At 36.3% G+C, this 19,782-nt stretch overlaps 1 protein-coding gene across 4 annotated transcripts in view; it reads left to right on the top strand.

Annotated features, from left to right (window-relative positions):
- The window catches only part of RPS6KA2 (ribosomal protein S6 kinase A2), a 455,741-nt gene that overhangs the window by 418,814 nt on the left and 17,145 nt on the right, over window positions 1-19,782 (top strand). For all 4 annotated transcript variants that reach the window (XM_074188016.1, XM_074188018.1, XM_074188017.1 and 1 more), the window contains one exon: window positions 18,928-19,017. In XM_074188016.1, coding sequence (XP_074044117.1) covers window positions 18,928-19,017 — 90 coding nt within the window. The remainder of the gene's footprint in view (window positions 1-18,927; window positions 19,018-19,782) is intronic.

Below are 19,782 nucleotides of genomic sequence, written 5' to 3'. Positions count from 1 at the left end.
ATTGAGCAAAAATGCCTATGTCAACTATTCTTTTGCAGTATCAGCATCTCCTGTTGACACATTTGAAAAATGAGGTTAGATTTTGTTTGCATTTAGTCTTACCCTACCAGGGTTGTTGTCAGGAGAGTATTTTGGAAGCTATAACATGCTGTGCAGATGTAATGTGACCTATTATTTTTATTATATTGAGAAATGCCAACCCCCATTTTCATACAGATTGACTTGTCCCAATTTAAGTTGTTGCAAAATATTGTGCAATCTACTACTCCTGCAGTTGGTTAGCCATTTATTAGACTTTTTAGTCATACTCACATGCACAGGTGGCACTCACCATCCGTGGTCTCATCTATATCAAATTGTTTGCCTTCTCAGTGAGTGGAAGAGGAGTGATAGGGAAAGAGTGAATTTGGAACACAAATGTTTTATATCAATATACATTTCAACAACCATATATGAAGTACCTGCTGGATGCTAGGACTCTAAGGTAATAGGAAGATAGTTCTTGCTTTCTTGAATCTAGTACAGTGGGAAGGAGAGGGTAGGAGGGGAAGGAAAAGAAATAGCCATTTATTAAAGATCTATTTTTTTCCCAGAATTATGCTAAATATTTTACAAACATTATTTGATTCTCACAATCTACTTGTGAGGTAGATTTATTTTTTGTCTTTATTTTTTAGCTTTACTATTATCTTTTTTATAATATTTGGATATATTACATATAATAATAATATTAATAATAATAATGATAATAATAATAGTTGTCCTTCAGTATTAAAAAGGACAGCACCAACCAGCCAGGTGTGATTGGTGGTATGACTTGCACAATTATATTTATTATAGTGAGGAGTCTGCTGTGCAAGGCATCCTTCTCACTGGCCTTTAGTAGAATCATTCATTCTACTCTATGACCTGATTTATAGGAAACAGGAATATTGGAGATGGTCTGACTGCTGTAGGAGTCTCAGCTTTGAATTGGTTTCCCTTCCTCCTGTATCAGTGAGGCTCTAGGTATACCATAAAGGATCCTTTATTAGGTAATAAAATTTATAATAATAGATAACAATTATCTATCATATCTTTATTATTATCATCTTCATTTGATGGTTGAGGAAATTGAGGAGATTAAATGTCTGATTAAGGGTCACAAGGCTAGTAAATATCTCAGGATGGATTTGAATTCAGGTCTACCCTACTCCAGGTCCAATTCTCTATACTCTTTGCCACCTGGCTGTACTGGGTTTGGAGCCAGAAAACTGGATTCAGATCTTAACTCTTCTACTTTCTCCCTAGATGATTTTAGGCAAATTATTACCTCACTAATCTCAGTATCCTTATTGGTAAAATGAGGATTGACAAAATAATCTGAATTTTCGTTCAATTCTGAACCTATGAAACTCTACTTCTTTCTATGGAGATGAATCAATGTGTAGAAAGATAAGTAAACTTTAAAGTACATAAAACATTATACATACATGTATGTATATATACTTCTTATATGCACAGATATGACATAGCATTGTAAACCAAAGCCTTAGAGTCAGGAAGCCTTAGGTTTAAATCCTACCTCTAAGACATACCAGTTTTATATGACTATGTACAAATCAAAGTTGTCTCAAGCAATTTTTTAAGGCTAAAAGTTACATAGCAGTTACCACTCTTTTTTTGGTAGATAGAATTTCCCCTATCAGTGAAATCATAGGCATGGACCAAAAAAAAAAAAAAATACCACACATACATTTTATGCACATGCACATACCTACAGATAGTAAAAGAATCAGGAAGATCTGTGCCTGGGTGCTTTCAACACCATACTTCATCTGTGTCACAGGATCAGCCACTTAACCTCTCAGGACTATTATGCAATTCTCTTTGACAATAAGTTGTAGAGAAGATGTCATTTTTGTATTGGTAAAGGTAATTTCCACACCAGAAGTTCCTTAAGTCAATGAAATCCTAAGCCTTGGCCTAAATATATAATTGCCTTTACATTCAAAGCAAAAACTTTGTAATACAGGAATTTAAAGGGAACAAATCATATTTACTAACCCCAAACTCTAGTTAATTCTGTCTTGTGTCCTCCCCTTAAAATCCTTTCCAATCTCCCTCCTAAGACTAGTAGGTAAAGGAGATTCTATATTAACAGCGTCTATGAAAGCCCAGAAAAGCCAGAGCTGACTTCACCTCTTCATGATCAAAAAGGATCTTTTTTAAACCCTCACTGATAGTTCAGTTTTGTGGACCACAGATTCATACTTGATGCTAGGTTTAGTAAAAGTTACTAAATTGGGCAGCTAGGTGGCACAGTGGGTAGAGCACCAGCCCTGGAGTCAGGAGTTCGAATGAGGCCTCAGATACTTAATAATTACCTAGCTGTGTGGCCTTGGGCAAGCCACTTAACCCCATTGCCTTGCCAAAAAACTAAAAAGAAAAGTGACTAAATTGAAGATTTGGATATATGAGATACTCATTTCAGAGTTTATTCTTTAGTAAAATTCAAAATAACACTAGTTTTGTTTGTACATAAAGGGCAAGATCATATCTGGCATTTAAGTCTTCTGATGCTTTGCTTTCTATTTATTTATACAACTGTGTTGGTATGTTAAAAGAATATTTTGGGAGAAAGTGGCACCTTTCCAATGAATACAAATAGTAACAGTAGTAGGAATATACGTGTGTGTGTGTGTGTGTGTGTGTGTGTGTGTGTGTGTGTGTGTACACTTTCTATCATTGATTAGGTCTTTAAAAAAATATATGCAAAACAATAACTACTGAAAAATTGTTCCCAATTCAGGGATCAGAACTAAAACTCACAGTTATTTATTGAAGACAAATACCTTTGCAAGAAGACAAATCCTAAAGCAATAAGCAAGCTCATTTAAGACACCCTGCATGCTTCAGACTCTTGAAACACCCTGCTTTGTCAGGAAAGACACAAGCCAGAGATACAAACCCTGTTGATTTAATTTGAATCAGGAGTTTATGGCTTCTTGCCCCATTTATCTTGATTTGCTCAATCAATAAAGAATGTGTTTAAATAGATGAAAATATAAATTTGTGAGTTCAGCTGCTAGATTTATAAGTAATGCCTTTCTGAAATCTTGAACATATTAGGAAAGGTTAAAGGAGGGACATGTACAGTGATTTAAGGGACCAGAGCAAATTGGTTTCTTTGCAGTGACTATGAGTGTTATTGCAGTGTCAGGACATCCACCAGGAGGGTTCCCAGAAAAGGAAAAGCAGGTCAAGTTATTAAATAACTGCCTATGCAGCGTTAACATAAGGCAGGTATGGGACTGAATATGACAAGTCTGGGGTGATTGGAATAAAAAGCTAGAAAATAGAATGGCAACCTAAATATGTAACTGTTTGGCATATTGCTCCTCTGGAATGTGCAAAAGATGTCTAGAACTGAGGCTGGTCATACTTCCTGAGTCCTCTGAAGAGGCTCTTGTTATTTAAGCAAAAATTAGCTTTTTAAATGAGGTTTACATCCAAAAATTGATGTCTTGTATTTGAAACAAACACTAAACATCTCTGCCTTGAAGCCTTTCTCAATTTCCCCTTCCCCCAAGCATTAGTATTCTTCCTTCCCAAACTTTTCATTTATTCATTTTTAATTCATTTTGCATGTAAACAATATATGCTTATAATATATGTAAATATACATATTTCTGTTTAGACTCTATCTTTATTGTACATATACATCTCATCTATTGAAATGTAAGCTCCTTGAAAGTAAGGACACTGTTTCCATTTTATTTTTGTACCTTTAATACCTACCAGTAACTTGTATATAGTAGCTTAATAAATTTTGATTGATTCACTGATCATTATTTCTACTATTAGGCTGATCAGCTAATGCTAGTTGTATCCAAAGGTCCCTACTGGTGAAGTTATTATGTCCTCTATTTTTCACAAATGTTATCTTTGGGTCACTGCTGAATGAAGACACCATCTAAATCCAGTGGAGCATTGATTTCATAGGTTCCTAAAGACCTAATTGGCATCAGCCTTTGTAATGTTGCTTTCTGGGCAAGATAGAGAAGGATTTAGAAGGAATTTCTAAAATTGAGATCTAGGAGTAATTAATTTTACTTCAGTTATCAGTGGTAAAAGAACATCCAGTCCCTTTCCTTCCTCCTATCACCCCCATTTATCTAAAGTCTTATAGATTACTAGGCAAAAATGAATTGAGGGATATTAGCAGTGACTAACCACTCCCTTTCAGAAATCACAATGGATCATAAATCACTATCTACATGATTCCTAAATTAATGAAGTATACATAAAATATTCTATTTCAAAGACTAGAGATTGTTCAGTAAGTTAGAGAAAATTGCACAACATTCCCTCTCTAACCTAAAATTATTTCAGAGGCACCTTACAAAGCAAGCAGAGGACTGTGTATATTGGAATGAATGATGCTCAATTTGGTGCCTCATTTATCTGAGGTTGATGCATAAGTTTGGGTTTCCCTTAAAAATGAAATAGCTGCCAGGAGTGTTGTGATCAAGTGTTCATTACTCAGGAAGAGTTTCTTAGTTACATAAATTGCATCAATAGAAAAAAAGACCATGACTCTTTTTTATCATTAACATTTCTAAAGTAATGAATATTTGTAATCACTGGATGATTACATCTGTAGAAGCAAACTTTGTGAACAGTCAATATTTTTATTCTACTGGTGCATGGAAGTAGAAGAACCACAGAGTGAAACGTCTTTCTGAGATGACACAATCAACCAAACAAAAATTATGTCAAGTATTTTCTATCACATTGTACTAAGTGCTAGATAAAGATTAAGCAGTCTCTGCCCTAAAGGAGCTATCAGTATTCCAAAAGATAGATTTGTACAGGGGTGGCTAGGTGGCTAGGTGGCGCAGTGGATAAAGCACTGGCCTTGGAGTCAGGAGTACCTGGGTTCAAATCTAGCCTCAGACGCTTAATAATTACCTAGCTGTGTGGCCTTGGGCAAGCCCACATAACCCTATTTGCCCTGCAAAAAAAAAAAAAAAAAACTAAAAAAAAAAGAAGAAATATCATCCTGAATTATTCCCTTGGAACCAATGCCCAAGTCAAATGAGCTCCATTAGACTGATGAAGACGTCTACACAATTTGAATTCAGGGAGACTCCAGTTACTTTATCCTGAAAGTTAGGTTTAAGCCACTGAACTAGAGATGTGATCTTCCCAAAATGAGGTTTTTTTAGCATCACATGTGGTATTAACCAGGCTGTTCTAGTTTAAATTCAAGAGGGAGCCTTGTGCTCCTAGATTAGATTTGGAGATGACCAGACCTGAAATCATGTGCTGTTCTAATATCAGTGTTTTAAGAATCTAAAAATAAGATAGTTTTAAGCACAGGAAAAAAATGCTAAGCAAAGAGAAAAAAAAAGGATGTGAAGATAGGGAGGTAGATATGTAGAGGAAGCTAAATTAACAATCTGGAGAATAACAGAATCAACCGGAGACATGATCACAGACTAAAAATACCTTCACACTCTCAGTACAAATACAGGGAATTATTCACAGTCTCTGAAGATAGGACAGGGAGCAATGGATTCATTTTTTTTAACAAAAAAGGGGAAAATATAAGCTAAAAATCATGGAAGAGTCCTGGCAGTGATTTTGAATGTGGAGCAGACTACTCAGAAAAGGGGTGTGGAAGCAAACTTTTCTACATATAGTAAAAGAAAAGTCAGAGAAGACAGGAAAAGTATAGTTATTAATCTCTTGTGACAAAGCAATGAATCTTGTTTATCTAAATACTTTCTAGTTCTACAAAAATAAAAGAGCATTGAATGAAATGAATTAAAACAGGGATAATTCTGAAACATTAATTGTTAAGTTGCATTGCCAAATACCTGCTCTTGGGAAGGCTTGCCAGTTTAGTGGTTATTTAAAATTCTTAAAGGAGCCTATAAAGGAGGTTGACTTCCTTTTGACTCCTTATCAGATAATGAGCCCACCGATACTTAAAACTAGGCAATTTACTTTTTTGGTAACCTACAACTATAAATTAATTTAGCCTTGGTTATAACCTTCCTGGGAACAGATGCTCAGCATTAAAAAAATTAAAAGTTATTTGTCTGGAAAAAAACAATAAAAGGTTTACTTTTTGCCTTCATATATAAATATGTTGAGGAGCTAAGCAAAATTAGGGGACCTTGTTCCTTCAAATTAGAAATATTTATGTCTTTACTTAGGCTGTGATCTTTTTATGTGTTACGTTCGTATGTAATTCATAAGTGAAGTGCTTATTGTATGTACATGTCATTTGACAAATGTATTCTATATGCTATATAGTATATGAAAGCAAATGCCCATATTTTTAATATATTCACACTCAAACATATATATGACTGTGGAATCATAAAAGAGATAACAATGTACACAGTAAATTTGCAGTGTCATGTGCAATTATATTTTTAATTCTACTTTATTATGGAAATGCTTGTTTAACTTCATAAATTAAAAAAGAAAAGAAGTTAAAAAAAGAAAAAGGGAACTCAGAAATCATTTAACCCACCCTAGAAGCAAGAATCCTATCTACAATCTGACTGGTGTTTATGGAGACTTTCCTTAAAGATATTCAAGAAGAACCTACCACCTCCCAAGAAAAGTCCATTCCTCTTTGAATTGCTCTACTTGAATGGTTTTTTCTTTGTATCCAGTCAATACTTCTCCCATTATAACTTTTTTCATTAGTATTGGCTCTGCCCTATGAGTCTAAGTACAAGTTACATCTCTCTTCTTCATCTCTTCATCATTAAAGATCTCATTCCTTGCTCTCCAATGTCTTCCTCTCTCCAGTCCCTTTGACTTCACCATCAGGGTCACCCTCTAGACACTCTAGTTTTTCAATGTCCTTTCTAAAATATGACACTAAGAACTGGATTTAATACTCCAGTGTTGGCTGATCAAGCATTATCTAACACTAAGTAGTCATTTCAACTGATTTTTCAGAATTCTGCTCCAGTATTATAGCCCAAGCATTAGATTTTTTTTTTTTGGGGGGGGGGGGATGCTCTACCGTACTGTTGATTCCTACTGAGGTAGCTTCTATAAAAACTCCATATCTATTTTTTACAAAATGTATCCTGTACCTGTAAAGCTGATCTTCTGAGCCCAAGTGTAGGACTATTCATTGCCCAAGGCCACACAGCTAGGTAATTATTAAATGTCTGAGGCTGGATTTGAACTCAGGTACTCCTGACTCCAGGGCCAGTGCTCTATCCACTGCGCCACCTAGCCACAACTATTTTCCTTTTATCTTTGTATTCCAAGCATGTAACATAGTGCCTTGCACAGAGTAGAAACTTAATGAATCTGTGTTGGATGAATGAATAAACAATTAGCTTCTTAAGGGAACAGACCAGGTCTCAAATTTTTTTGTATCTGTCTCAACATTTAACATAACACCCTGTAAGAAGCTGTCAGTAGGAGCGGCTAGGTGGCACAGTAAATAGAGCACTGGCCCTGGAGACAGGAGTACCTGGGTTCAAATCCGACCTCAGACACTTAATAATTACCTAGCCATGTATGTGGCCTTGGGCAAGCCACTTAACCCCATTGCCTTGAAAAATCTAAAAAAAAAAAAACAAACAAAGAAGCTCTCAGTAGTTATTAATTGACTAATAATGAACACTAGAGATGATCTACATTGAGAAAAATTTTTAATCTTCCCTGGCTCTTCTGCTGACACAATTTATTATATTTCCCCATTGGACTTTTTCACTAATCACTGCAATTTTTTTGGTTCCTCTTGTTTTTATGAAAAAGTTATACCTATGATCAACTCTTTCTATAAGGAAGTCCACCTTCCAGAATCTCTCAGCCTACTTCTAGACTTCCTTTTCAATAGCATATTCTCATGGAATTATTGCAAATGTTTTGGTTTTGCTCCAGTTTAAGGTCCACATGCAAATAAAAGGAAGTTATGAGTGGTAAAAGCATAATTTTTCACATAATCATAGTGATAAATTCATCCAATGGATTCCATGGTCTTAATCTGGAATTAGCTCTCCCTAGAAGGAGCTCAAATTTACATTTACACAATATCATTTTAAATAACATTACCTTCTCTACCCTCACTTTCATTCTTGCCAACCCCCAACCCCCAAAAGGAAAGGAATTAATACAGATGCTAGACATGAATAGGACTTATTTTTAGAAGGAAAATCAATTGCAGTGGAAACCTTACTTTTCAGCAGAGCAGGACTCTGAAGTTCTTTCTCTGTATCATTTGGTTAAATAAAGTTTATAGAAGATTTCTGTTCAAGTTTTTAAAATTATTACATGCCCACTATAGCTTTTTTTTTCCCCAGTTGAAGTGTTTATCCTTTTGACAAGTGAGAAGCAGCATCCTACTTAATCCTGGTGTGAATAATTCGAAACTATGAATGAAGTCTTGCATCAGGAGTTGATCATATCTCTTCCTTTTTAAGCCTCTCAAACCCCCAAAATAGCACAATACAGAGTGGGTAGGAAGGTATAACCATTCCAGAGTGATGATGTGAAGATGGTTTCTGCAGGCTTCCCACTCTTAGTCACTTTCCTATCTTTAGTGACAGAACTTTCCCCTCCCTGTCAGATACTTATCTTTCTTATGATTTCTCTCCATTCCTTCTCCTATCCTCATTAGGACCTGATCAGAGAAAGGATTCAGAGTTCTAAGGGGCAATTAACTGATAACAGCATTATCCTTCTAGGAATATTTGTATTTTATTAGTAAGTCAAAGTCCTTGACTAATGAGGGTAAATCTCTGATGGTGAAAACTTCCAGCATTATGCATTGAGTGATCAGGATGGTATTGGTGATTCAGTGGGCCTCCTTAGAATTTCCATAAGACATTGCCTACTACCAATTCAGGTTGTGCAGTCAGTAAGTGAGAAAATAATTGTATGTCCTATGAGAGCAAATTCTCTCATGACATTAAAGCCTGATACTTTTTAGACAACCACAAAGTAAGTTAGCCAATTCAATGCCACGGTAAACTAACATCCCATAGGACCTTGACAGAAATTCAATCCACTTCTTATGATGACACAATGAAATCAGATACTTCTATCATGATCATTTCTAAGAGATCATATGGGCCAAGTAAGTGAAACCACTATCATCACATCAACCATTACCTATGATTGGAGATAATGGAGATAACCCAGGACTCTGAACTCAAAAATCCTGATCCTGTTTGCAACCTTCCTCATTAGCCATCACTGAGGGAAGTAACCCCTGTGATCTACTATTCCCAATGTCAACAAAGCTATTGATCAACATCCATCAATGGGGAGAAAAGCCCAATTACCCTTGGAATAGTCATACCTCCAAAAATACTGGCCTTGCTTCCAATCTAGTTCCCATTGCCATCATCCCAGAGGACCTCATGGATTTTCACCCCCACTAACTGCCAATAGCTTTCCACCCAAGTCAGCCTAGCTAAAAAAAATCCAGTCACTCTGAGAGAGAAAGAGAAGGAACATCATATACATAGTGATTTAAATCACTGCCATCATCATCACCTTAAGCACCACCTTCCCTCAGATCTCAATGAAGACAACCCAGCACACTGAATTCAGGAGTTCCAAAATAACAAAGCCACCTATACTGCAAATCTTGCTTCCAATCTGGCTACCCAACAACGACCATTAGGGGAACCCTCCTGTGGAAATACCAACCTAACAATTGTTTCTATTGCTCCTGTAGTCCCTGACCCCACCAGTCACAGCTACTGATGATCTAGCAAAGAAAGCTCTTGCCAACAAAGTCCTTGGAACTGCCAAATGATTCAACTCAGAAATGGATATGGCTTTTTTGGTATAGATAAAATTAAGGAAGATGCATTATGATCTGATTTGCCACTGCAAATCATCTATTTACAGCTAAAATCCTCTATATGTTTTGACTTTCCTTATTAGAATGAAAGTTTCTTGGAATTAGGGAACTGGAATTATACTTGGAATTATACTTCCTTTTCCAGTGCTTATGAAAGTGCACTGAACATAGTAAACACCTAATAAATGTATTTTAGTCACTCAATCATTCAGTCCCCACAGTAACCAGAGAAACAGGAAATCCAATGTAATTGGTTGGTTCTCTTCTGTACTCATAGGGGTGCATTTAAAGTTCTAAGAAATTTTGGGCATGTACCTTTGAGTTTTGCCCTATTTATGTAACATGGTTGTTATTTGTAACTCATTTGGGGTAATGCTATTGTACCCATGTTCTGATATCTCATCATTAATATTTTCTAAGGAAGAGAATAAATGCCAATTATAGATGAAAACTACACTCAGAACAAACATTAAAGAAATACACACACACACACACACACACACACACACACACACAATCTGTCTTAGGGTGATTGATAAGTGATACCCATTCTGATCCCTGTTTCTACAAAGCCACAAGAAAAGGAGGGTAATCATTGTCCCCCTGACTACATATATTAATGTAACATCAGGAAGGGAAAGGAGAGCTTAATCCTAGCATGTCCATGCTACTTCCTTGCTTCGTGAAAATGCCTCCTGAGGGGCGGCTAAGGTGGCACAGTGGATAAAGCACCAGCCCTGGAGTCAGGAGTACCTGGGTTCAAATCCGGTCTCAGACACTTAATAATTACCTGTCTGTGTGGCCTTGGGCAAGCCACTTAACCCCATTTGCCTTGCAAAAACCTAAAAATAAATGCCTCCTGGAAGTTTATTATTCAATAAAGTATATGAAAGATGCAATACCTCAGAAACCTACCATCTTTATAGCTTACTCCACCTTGAATGGAATACAACAGGAATTCCAGGAAATTGAGACACCATAAACAAATATATTTTTAGTGAATCTTGTCGTTCAGTTCCTTATTTCCCCAAAACTGCACAGGTTAAACCCCTGTTTATGGGCTTAGCAACCCACTAACCCTGCAGAAATCTTCATTCAGTAACTAAGAAAGTTATTCATCCCTCTCTTCCACTTTGACTTTGTTGATAAGGTTTCTTTAAAAAAAAGAAAAAATATATATATATATATATATCTGAAATAAAATAGTCCAGAAGCCAAAGCAATCACTATTTCAAATAATAAACCTTAGGGACAAAATTTAGAAAAAAATCCATGTTAGGTGCTGTCAGTGTGTGTGTCTTTATCTAAGTTAAATATGACTTTTGTGACCTTGGGCAAATTGCTTCCTTTTTCTAGCCTCACTTTAATAATCTGTAAAATAATAAAGCATTTAGTCATGATGATCTCTAAAGTCCCTCCTGGCTCTAAGTATTAGGAACCTCTGAATTATAAGATTTTAGTTGTAATCTTATCCACATCGTTTTTATTTTCATTGTAATTAGAACCTAATATAAGGAAGGAGGGATGGTTTGGGGACAGACTTCCTCCTCCCTGCCTCTAACCTGCCACAACCCACTCTGGCATCAACCCAAAAGTCATGATAATCCTTGGCACTAATCCCAAAGGTGAAACATGGGGTTATTTGCATGCCATTTGGTACTTTTAAGGATGTGGCATGGTTCAATAAGAATATCACTCTCCTGGGAGCCAAAAGTGCTGAGTTCCAATTTTGGATCTTCTACCAACTGGATATGTGACTGTGGCCAACCCATTTAATTTCTATGGATTTCATTGGATTTAAGAACCTCTAAGATTCCTTCCACTGCCAAAAGCAAACATGAGTCTAGGGATTGCCAAAAAGTGGAAAACAAGAAGCTTGCTTTAATTCCTACTCTCTAATGCAAGCTATGACATTTTGTATTTATATACTACCAAAGAGAAACTAAATCTCCCTGAAATGAAGGGATTTGTTCAAAGACCAAAGTCTCCTATCTTATACTTTAGGTCTCAAAGTATTTTGTGAGGAATCAGGCTGATTTTGAAAACTTAGCTTAGGGGACAAAGCACTTTTAAGATTCCTTTTCGAATACCTTTCTTTTCAGATCTTGCACTGATGAAGATGCACATCATACTTTCAGAGAGAAAATGGTATAGCCAGACATACCACTTGATGTTCAATTCAGGCTCTAGTCTTCAGTGACTGTGTGACCTTAGACTATTCATATTCCCTCTTGGATATCTGCTTCTTTGAACTTATAACTCAAGGTAGATATTTAGAGAAAGATCCATTTAAGACAATTAAGCCTTCTAAATGACCTTTCAGGCATAACCAACTCTTTGTGACCACATTTGGGGTTTTCTTGGCAAAGATACCATTTCCTTCTCCAGTTCATTTTAATGATGAAGAAACTGAAGGTCAAGTAGCTTGTCCAGGATCACTCAACTAATAAGTGCCTGAGACCATATATGAACCCAGGAAGATGAATCTTCCTGATCCCAGGCCTGGCACTCTTATCTACTATACCACCTAGCTAACCTTGGGCATATATGTCACTATTTCTATAACAACTGAGTTTTTGTAATGTTGAAATGTATTTCAGATTACCTCTGTGGCTCTTTTTAATCTTGTAGGGTTTTTTTCTCAGTTAATTTTTGTAACTTAGATTGTATGCTCTTTTGTTGGTATTATACAACAATAATGTTGAAAATGAGAACCTTTGTGATATTATACATAAAGACTATCCTGGAAGCCATAAAATATTCATGTCTTGCCTCAGACACATATTGGGCATGTGATGCTAACCAAGTGTGCTGATATCACTCCAAGGCTATAAATTACAGTGGCAATGTTAACCTACATTGGTTGGCAAAGTCTTTGACTAGGGAGTAAACTGTACCATTGAAATCCTACTTTCAGTTCCTATCCTCTGCCTAATACTCAAAAATATAGTTTTTGTGCTACTTTTGACCTTAGCCAGTGAAGTCAAAAGAATTGTTTGTATCTCAAATTGCATTCAGGCTTGTTCAAGTAGCTACCTCTTCCAATGGAGGTCATGGCCCTCAAAATATTAGAAAGATACCAGAATACAAAGAAGTAACTACCTAAAGTCACATAGCCAGTATGGATAGAAAGTAGGTTTGAGGGGTGGCTAGGTGGCGTAGTGGATAAAGTACTGGCCCTAGAGTCAGGAGTACCTGGGTTCAAATCCGATCTCAGACACTTAATAATTACCTAGCTGTGCGGCCTTGGGCAAGCCACTTAACCTCGTTTGCCTTGCAAAAAAACTTTAAAAAAAGTAGATTTGAAAGTAGTTCTTCTTGGCTCCAAGGCTACCTTTCTTTGCCTCCCAAATATCTTCCCTAGCTAGAAACTAAATCAAGGCCATGGTGGGAATAGGAGTGAATCTTAACCACTAGATCAGTAGTTCTCAAATATTTTGCTCTCAAGATTCCATTAGGTCCTTAAAAATATTGAGCATACCCCAAAGAACTTGTGTTTATGCGGGTTATAGTTATCATTATTTATCATATTAGAAATTAAAACATTTTAGCATTATAAAAATGGTTCTAACCTCATGAGCTATGTAGAAGTGTCTCAAATATCCCCAAAGGTCTCCAGATCATAGTTTAAGAATTTCTACAATAGAACACCATAGAACCCAGTGCCTTTTTGCTAAATTCTTAGCAACATAATTTCAGGAGACCTAGAGGAAGGTCCCTGGCACTTTGGGAAAACCTTTTCTTTGAAGAAGAATCAGAAGGTTTGACTGGGTTGTTTTCATTTTAGCCATTAGGGAGACTCTAGAGGCAGCATTAGTGGATAAATGAGCCAGCCTCAGAGTCATGAAGACCTGGGTATAATAGCAACAATAAAAACAATAGCTAGTATTTCTACAGATATGTGTTAGACACATATCATTATCTCATTTGATCCTCACAAAAAATCTGGAAAGTCACTGGCATTTCCATTTTACAGATGAAGAAATTAAGGCAAACAAAAGTTAAGTGACTAGTGACTTGTCCATGGTTGCAAAGGTAATAAGTTTCTGAAACTGAATTTGAACTGGGATCTGGAAACCACATAGGGAAACAATTTAGAGACAGTATATAGATTAAAAAAAAAACCATCCTCAGAGGAAGATCTGGGTTCAAGTTCCATATCAGATAGATACATCCTGCCTGTGGGACTGTAAGCAAGTCATTTAATCTTTTGATTTCTCCTAAGCAACTCTCTAGCTACAGAACAGATACTAAATAGCACTGCCAGACTTTTTCCTCTTACAAAATTCCCTATCCCAATGATAAGTATAGTAGTGTGTTTAAAAAAAAACAGGAGCTAGAATTTATATCTTGGTTTTTTTTGTTTGTTTGTAGGTTTTTGCAAGGCAAATGGGGTTAAGTGGCTTACCCAAGGTCGCACATCTAGGTAATTATTAAGTGTCTGGGGTCCGATTTGAACCCAAGTACTCCTGACTCCGGTGCAAGTGCTTTATCCACTGCGCCACCTAGCCGCCCTGAATTTATATCTTGTAATCAAATTGTCTCTTGATTAGTTTTCAATTTCAATTAGTTTTTTTACTGACACAAATATGAATGAAGTTAATTTATCACACAGCAGTGCTTAGGAACAAGCTAAGATCCTCATGAGATAAAAAAGATAAGCTTTCAAATCTTTCTTAAGATAATATGTCTTAGAAGTTATTAAATTATTATAAACAGACTGAAAGACTTCATTAAAATAATAACATATATAATGTAGAATTTTTTGACCTATAGACTGTTAGTCTACTTTAGCAATAAAAGGCAAATATCTATAACCCTAGAAGGTAACTATCCCATGTGTATCATTATCTTCATTTTATAAGATGGGGAAACTAAGACTCAGAAAACTTAAATGACCCATCCATGGTCATTCACTGGTCAGTGGAAGGACAAGATTTGAACTTATATCTCCTGTCTCCCTCTTTGCACTTGGCAGGTAACCAGATATACTGGAAACTGGCATCCACTCATACACACACACAAAAAGACAGATCTTGTGTTAAAAAAAGCAGAGGCTCATTTTCCTTGTTTAGAGGTTTTTGTTATGGTGGACAAAATTCAATCACAGCCTGTATAAGCTTTCAGGGTTTGACAGTAAGCTCCAGGTATTTAAATAGGGATTAAGTTCTTCATCTGTTAAACCATGTGGAGTTGGTGATGGACGAGGGGTGGAGGAGAGTATTGTTAAGAGACCTTAAAAGAGAGAACCCAACCCAATTGTACCAACTAAGTATTAGGCTTTAAACACCTTCCTGGAGCTATGGGTTCAGATGCCAGTTGAATCTTTTGTCCAACTCAAGAATCCAGATTAAATGCTATTCAGTGAAGTTTCCAGTGCTTAAGGTCATTTGAGAAATTCAACAACAAATGTTCTCTCACATTATTAACACTAAATAAATTTTTATTTTAACTGTGCTGTATATAATTTTCAGTTAAATAGAGATAATGTATCTTTGGTTACTTCATTGTGTTAGTATTTAGAATTGGACAGTTCTGCCTCCTCATTTTTGAATGGCAGCAGCAGACTGTGATCTTTGGATTATCCACAAGCTGCGTCCCATAAAAGCAGGGACATAGTTAAGATGCTTCCACCAGTACCATTTTGTGTCCACTTCTAGACTTTAAACATTAGACACAATAGGCAATTTGTGCTGGCAGATGGCCCTGTGTAAGTTGACAGCTGTGGGAGTGCTCTCTTTGAATTGTAATTCTGAAATTGGAATAAGACTTGGAGATTTTTTGGTCATGCTTCTCTTAGTATTAGAAATCTTTTTAGGCTGAGGGACAAACCATCTGAGGCACTAAAGAACTGTGTCTAGTCCTCTACACTATCTTACCCTTGAAGTTAAAATCCCCATTGCCTTTGTTATTACTGTTGAGAACTTTGATAGCCATTTCCTACTCACTGAAAACAGCGATCAACCTTTTCATATTTTCTATAATCTTTGGGGTTTTTTTTAATGGAATAGATTTAGGATTTCATTGGTATAGGAACTTCCTAGAAAGAAAATACAAGTGAGCATCTGTTCTCTGCTTTATAGCCTCGAAGAGCTGTATAAAGAATGGGCAGGTTAAATGACTTGCTTGGGTTATATAGTCAGGAGCTGCTAATTCTGAGATTATTTTATTAGTCCTATTTAGTGTTGCCTATCTCTAAGGGGCAGCGAGGTGTTGCAGTGGATAGAATACCCTGCCTGGAGCATTAAAATCCAACCTCAGATGCTAACTACCTGTGTGGCCCTGGGCAAGTCATACACCATTGTGTATGACTATATAACTGTGTATCTATAAAATGAATTGAAGAAGGAAATGACAAACCATCCCAGTAACCTTGCCAAAACAAAAACAAAAACAAAAAAAAAAAAAAAAACAGGGTCATGAAGAGGCAGACATGACTGAAAAATAACTGAACAACAGAAATTATTTTTTTTTAGGTTTTTGCAAAGCAAAGGGGGTTAAGTGGCTTGCCCAAGGCCACACAGCTAGGTAATTATGAAGTGTCTGAGACTGGATTTGAACCCAGGTACTCCTGACTCCAGGGCCAGTGCTTTATCCACTGCGCCACCTAGCCGGCCCTAACAGAAATTATTTTTAAAAGATTTTACTACCAAGCCCTATGCTACAGTCCTACACCAATACTTCATCCTGGCATGGAACTCACCCTGAGTTTTTGAAGGCTGCACAAGCTTGGGCAGGCCCTACATTTGTAAACCTTAGAGAGGACCATTTGATTCACCAGATTGCCAAAAGGGTCAGTGATACAAAAAAAAAAAAAAGAATCTCTATGTAATAGGAAGCCACTGAATACTTTTGAAGATCTAGAAGCTTTTCACATGAAGTAGGATTTCCTATATGTCATACTCATGTTCTCTGCCCCCTCCCATAAGTCTTTTTTCCAGGCTTACATTTAACTTAACAGTTGCCTCCCTTATCCTACATACTGAAGCTATTAACCTAGGGAAAAGGGGCAACCCTGTCTTTTACCTTCTAACCCTCTAATGAAAAAACCCTGTACAAGGCTATGTTGGTAAAAGGTTTAGCCAGCTCTGTAGGGGAGAAAATATACATATATCATACTTCTAAGTTTAATCTGTGTTGTTTACATTTTCTCTATCATTTTCCAAAATGATTAAGAAAACAATAAATCAAGCATAATTTAGATTTTTTACTGATTTCCATGATATAAGTGATCATATTAAAAATTCAGCAGTCTATGCTTAGAAGCGGAACAAGCTGGCACCAAGATATCACTGACCTTTCCCATATTACCACCAAGATTTCTCCTTCTAGAGTTTGAAATTCCCGTTTTGATATAATAGTTATATACTGAAAATGCTTGGAGATTCTGAAGACCCTTGCCTTTGTAACTTTCTTTCCCGTTTCTATTCCAAGTATTCTACCTGAAACAAATTTAAGAACCAACAGTTAACCTTTTCCTACCTGGCAAAGTTGACAGTTTTACTTCTTTGGACCAAACCCAGAGCTTCTTCTTCAGACTTCTATGGTCCTGGGACTGCACAATTTAGACTACTTATAATCACCTTCTGTGAGTTCTAAGACCTCTCATTATTTCCTGACTGGGTCCCCACATTCATAATGCTCTTCTTATTCAAGCCCTAATCCTTGTTGTTTGATCCCATGCTGCCACCATCACCACACTGTGTCCCAGGCTACAGCTTCCAAACCATTTTTGATCCAACACAGATCATAGAATCATAGACTTAGAGAAGCAAGAGATATTAGAAGTCATCTTGTATCTCATTTACAGATCAGGAACCTGAGACTTAAATGGTGAAATGCTCTTCTCAGAGGCTCACAGAAATATATATACAAGCAGAGTTGGAATTTGAATCTTTGTAGAGATTCCAAAGACTATAATCTTTGAAGCCTCTTCTCTGTTCCAGTATTCAACCTGAAACAAATTTGATAGCCACAAGTCAGTCCTCCCCTTAATGATAAAACTCTTTTTTACTCCAATTTCAATGTCTTTATGCTACAACTTTCTGCCTCTCTTTAAAATAGGATAGTCTGGGGCTGTTAACCAACACATATCTTCTCCTGACCTGTTTGCTGCGTTTTTCCATCTCACTCAGTTTAGGTGCTAATTCTTTATTCTACTTCACCACCATCCCTTGGAAAAGATTTACTCTAAAATTTATGTTTACAATTTGAAAAAATTATTTGAACCCATAGTAAATAATTTCAGAATCATTACTTTTCCCAGCAAAGGTAGGATCTGGTACCACAGCATCTTCCTTATCATGCAAAAAATGTCAAATATAAACATTGGCACAAAATAATCATTAAAAGGTGTCTGAGAAATGGCAACAGATTAAGTGTTTTCTTTGTACCTGCCATCTCTCAAAGAGAATCTTACAAATGTGTGTAGCTCACCATGTGAAATAAAGCCTGCTGCACATCTGAGAATTTGTTCTAAGTACCAAGGCATCCCAAAGTTCAAAGACTTCAGTGACCCAACAGAAATGTATAGAAAGAGTCTGTTTTCCCATATCTTAATTGTAATCCCTACAGATATAAATTTCAAATTTTGCTTCCCTTGAAAAGTTCTTAGGATGTCTGTGATTTGGAGCTCTTCTTTTTTTGATGAACCCAACAAATTGATAGGAAAGCTGTTAGAAATTCAAAAAATCCCCATTCTATTTGTAGAATATAAAATGCAAATACTGTTACTTAATGTTTTTGTCTTACATTGACCCATCATTTGTGGCAGATACCTCAAGCTTTCTATGATCACTCCTTTCTTTGGCATTATCTCAAAATTAGTTCCTGATTTTTTTATTCATTTTGTGAGAATTGGGACAAAGGGAATGAGAGAAAAATTTGCAGTTAACTTGAAGTGTTATTTGATGAGTGGGAGCCCTAAATCATATGGGTTTGGGAAAAGGAAAGGAAAGATTTCAAGTCAATTAATCTTGTGGAATTGTTCCTAACAGTTATGTCAGTGATAGAAAAATTGAAACAAAAAAAATACATTTTTTGATGTATAAAACAGATTGCTTACTGTCTCTATGCCCCATTTGTTCTAGATAATTGACAAGAGTAAAAGAGATCCCTCAGAAGAAATTGAAATTCTCTTAAGATATGGACAGCATCCAAACATCATCACCCTGAAAGATGTAAGTAGCCTCAGCACAAACAAGATGTTGCTACTCTTTCTTTGTTTCATCAGTGGAAAGGGAGTTATTTTGTTATAGGAGTTATATTACACTGTTCCCTGTGACTAACAGACCAAGCTTCACCTTCCACATCAGTCACCCCACAATATCATATGTATTTGACTAAAATGAACTCTATAAAGTAGCAGAACCATATACTTACATCACCATTTTAATAACATCTCTCTTTCCATCTTGTAATTTGTATACAAAGGATGCAATTAGCTTTTTTGTGAATTGTCAGTCAGATATAATTTTCTTATCATCCAAATTTATAGTTGTCACTTGAAGACATAGAAGTAATAGACTGGAGTTAAATCAAAAAATCAAGATATCTGGGCATTAATTCTTAATTCTTTCATTATTAAGTCTGGTTCTGTTTTCATTTCTTTAGCTATAAAAGGGGGTTCAAACTTGGTTACATGATAGAAATCATTGATATTTCTCCAGGGTGCCCACTTTTTTCTTTGCTGCCTATAGCCAAGCACTGTCATAGTATTGTCATGTTCCTATAATGAAATGGATCAGAGAGATAAGAGGGACAGTTCAAGGAAATGTTCCTTCCATTGAACTCTTGAGTGGCTTTAAGAATCCTAGAATCAGGGCAGTTAGGTGGCGTAGTGGATAAAGCACCAGCCCTGGAGTCAAGAGTACCTGGGTTCAAATCCGGTCTCAGACACTTAATAATTACCAAGCTGTGTGGCCTTGGGCAAGCCACTTAACCCC

The sequence above is a fragment of the Macrotis lagotis genome, chromosome 5 (genome assembly GCF_037893015.1).
Source record: "Macrotis lagotis isolate mMagLag1 chromosome 5, bilby.v1.9.chrom.fasta, whole genome shotgun sequence".
Taxonomy (NCBI): domain Eukaryota; kingdom Metazoa; phylum Chordata; class Mammalia; order Peramelemorphia; family Peramelidae; genus Macrotis; species Macrotis lagotis.
This window is presented reverse-complemented; position numbering and strand designations above follow the sequence as displayed.